At 58.0% G+C, this 1,699-nt stretch overlaps 1 protein-coding gene across 1 annotated transcript in view; it reads right to left on the bottom strand.

Annotated features, from left to right (window-relative positions):
* The window catches only part of ZNF579 (zinc finger protein 579), a 33,092-nt gene that overhangs the window by 28,406 nt on the left and 2,987 nt on the right, over positions 1-1,699 (bottom strand). Inside the window, exon 2 of the mRNA XM_004715715.2 lies at positions 1,471-1,696. Within this exon, the coding sequence (XP_004715772.2) occupies positions 1,471-1,696 (226 nt within the window). The remainder of the gene's footprint in view (positions 1-1,470; positions 1,697-1,699) is intronic.

The raw sequence follows: 1,699 nt of genomic DNA, 5'->3' as shown, positions 1-1,699 counted from the left end.
AAGGTTCTAGGCAAGGGACTCAGAATTCTTTGAGAGCAAGTAAAAAGCTTTCTACATTTAGGGACCTCGGAGCCCTGTTCGCCTAAAGGAGCCCTGTGGTGTAGTGATTACACGACGGGCTGCTAACTGTTAAGGTTGGCAGTTCTAAACCTCCAGCCACTCTGTGGGAGAAAGATGAGGCTTTGTACTCCCATAAGGAGTTACAGTCTCAGAAACCCACAGGGACAGTTCTACCCTGTCCTATAGGGTCCTTATGAGTCAGAATTGACTCCACGCAGTGAGTTAGGGATATGTCATTGAAGGGGATCTCCCACACCCCTAGATCCAAGGATCAGAAAATGAGGCAGCAGTTGCCTGACAGGACGAGGTTTATTGGGGTTCTGGACACACTATGGAGTAGGGTGGGATTGAGGCTCACACGGGTAAGGGGACCCCCAATGGAGCCCCGCCCTTCTCTTTGGAGTTGGACGCAGAGACAGACAAATTGACGGAGATGATGAGACAGACGAGTGCTACTGCAGAGGGGGAGGGAGGGCAAGCCCATGGCGCGGCACCGCCCAGCTCTGACGTGCTCACAGGATGGAGGGCGCCGTGGACGAGTCCACCCTATAGGGTGGGAGCAGCGTCCGACTACCTCTCGCTAAGGGATACCGCCTGGACCGGTCCATTCCAAGTGGATAGGGGTGGAGGTGGGGTTGCATGTATCTGGACCAGTCGTTCTACTACTGGGCAGGGAGACTGTGGGCCAGCCTATTCTAGTGTTTTGGGGTGGGGTTGATTGTAACGGCCCATCCATTCCAGTGGGGAAGGGAGCCCTAATTTGCAGGGAGAGGGTGGGTGGGGGACACACATCTACCTTGGTCCTTTTTCCGGAATCGGGAATGAAATGGGAGATGGCAGATCACTGTGATATCTGCTTTGGGGCGTGTGGGATCTGGGCTCTATTGTGATATTTGGGGATGAGGAGGGTCCAGGGAAATTCCAGGATACGGTCCCTCCCACATTCTTCAGACCAAGGTCTTTGGGAATGATGGCTGTCAGGTGAGGTGGTCTTCCCTTGGGGGCGTGAGGGGTTGACATTTTGAGTAGGGCCTTCAAGAAGTGGGGCTGCTTGTGGGGGACCCAGTTCTCATCCCCAGGTCCCCTCAGCCTAGGGCCTACTGATTTGGGGGGTGCCCTGATGCATTTCCCATGGGCCTCAAACTCGAGAGACTCTCCATAGTTTCCTTTTTTTTGCGGAGGGGGGGTGTTCCCCAACTCTGACGCTCTGAGGAGGTTCTGGTTTATCTGTGGCCCCCATGTGCGTCCAGGCCCCTGTCACTCAGGGGCCTGGATGGGTGTTGGTGGCCCCACCTCTGCAGCCAGGATCCCCTCCGGCTCGGGCCTGTGTCTGGGCTCGGCGAGGCCTTCTGGCCTCTTGATGGGGTCCCCCAGCCCCGCAGGGCGAGGGCGGGGGCTTTCAGTCCATGCCTCGGTGCAGCTTCAGGTGGCGCGAGAGGTTGCTGAGCGTGATGAAGCCCTTGCCACAGATGTGGCAGGGGAAGGGCCGCTCGCTGCCGTGCAGCAGCCGGTGCCGCTTGAGGTAGCACTCGTGGCGGAAGAACTTGCCGCACTCCAGGCACGGGAACGGCTTCTCGCCCGTGTGCACCAGCACGTGCCGCTCCAGGTCGCGCGGCGAGCGGAACAGCTTCTCGCACTC

Source organism: Echinops telfairi, unplaced genomic scaffold (assembly GCF_000313985.2).
Source record: "Echinops telfairi isolate 266 unplaced genomic scaffold, ASM31398v2 ScPeMD7_655;HRSCAF=1070, whole genome shotgun sequence".
Taxonomy (NCBI): domain Eukaryota; kingdom Metazoa; phylum Chordata; class Mammalia; order Afrosoricida; family Tenrecidae; genus Echinops; species Echinops telfairi.
Note: the sequence above shows the minus strand (reverse complement) of the source record. Positions and strands in the feature narration are given on the sequence as shown.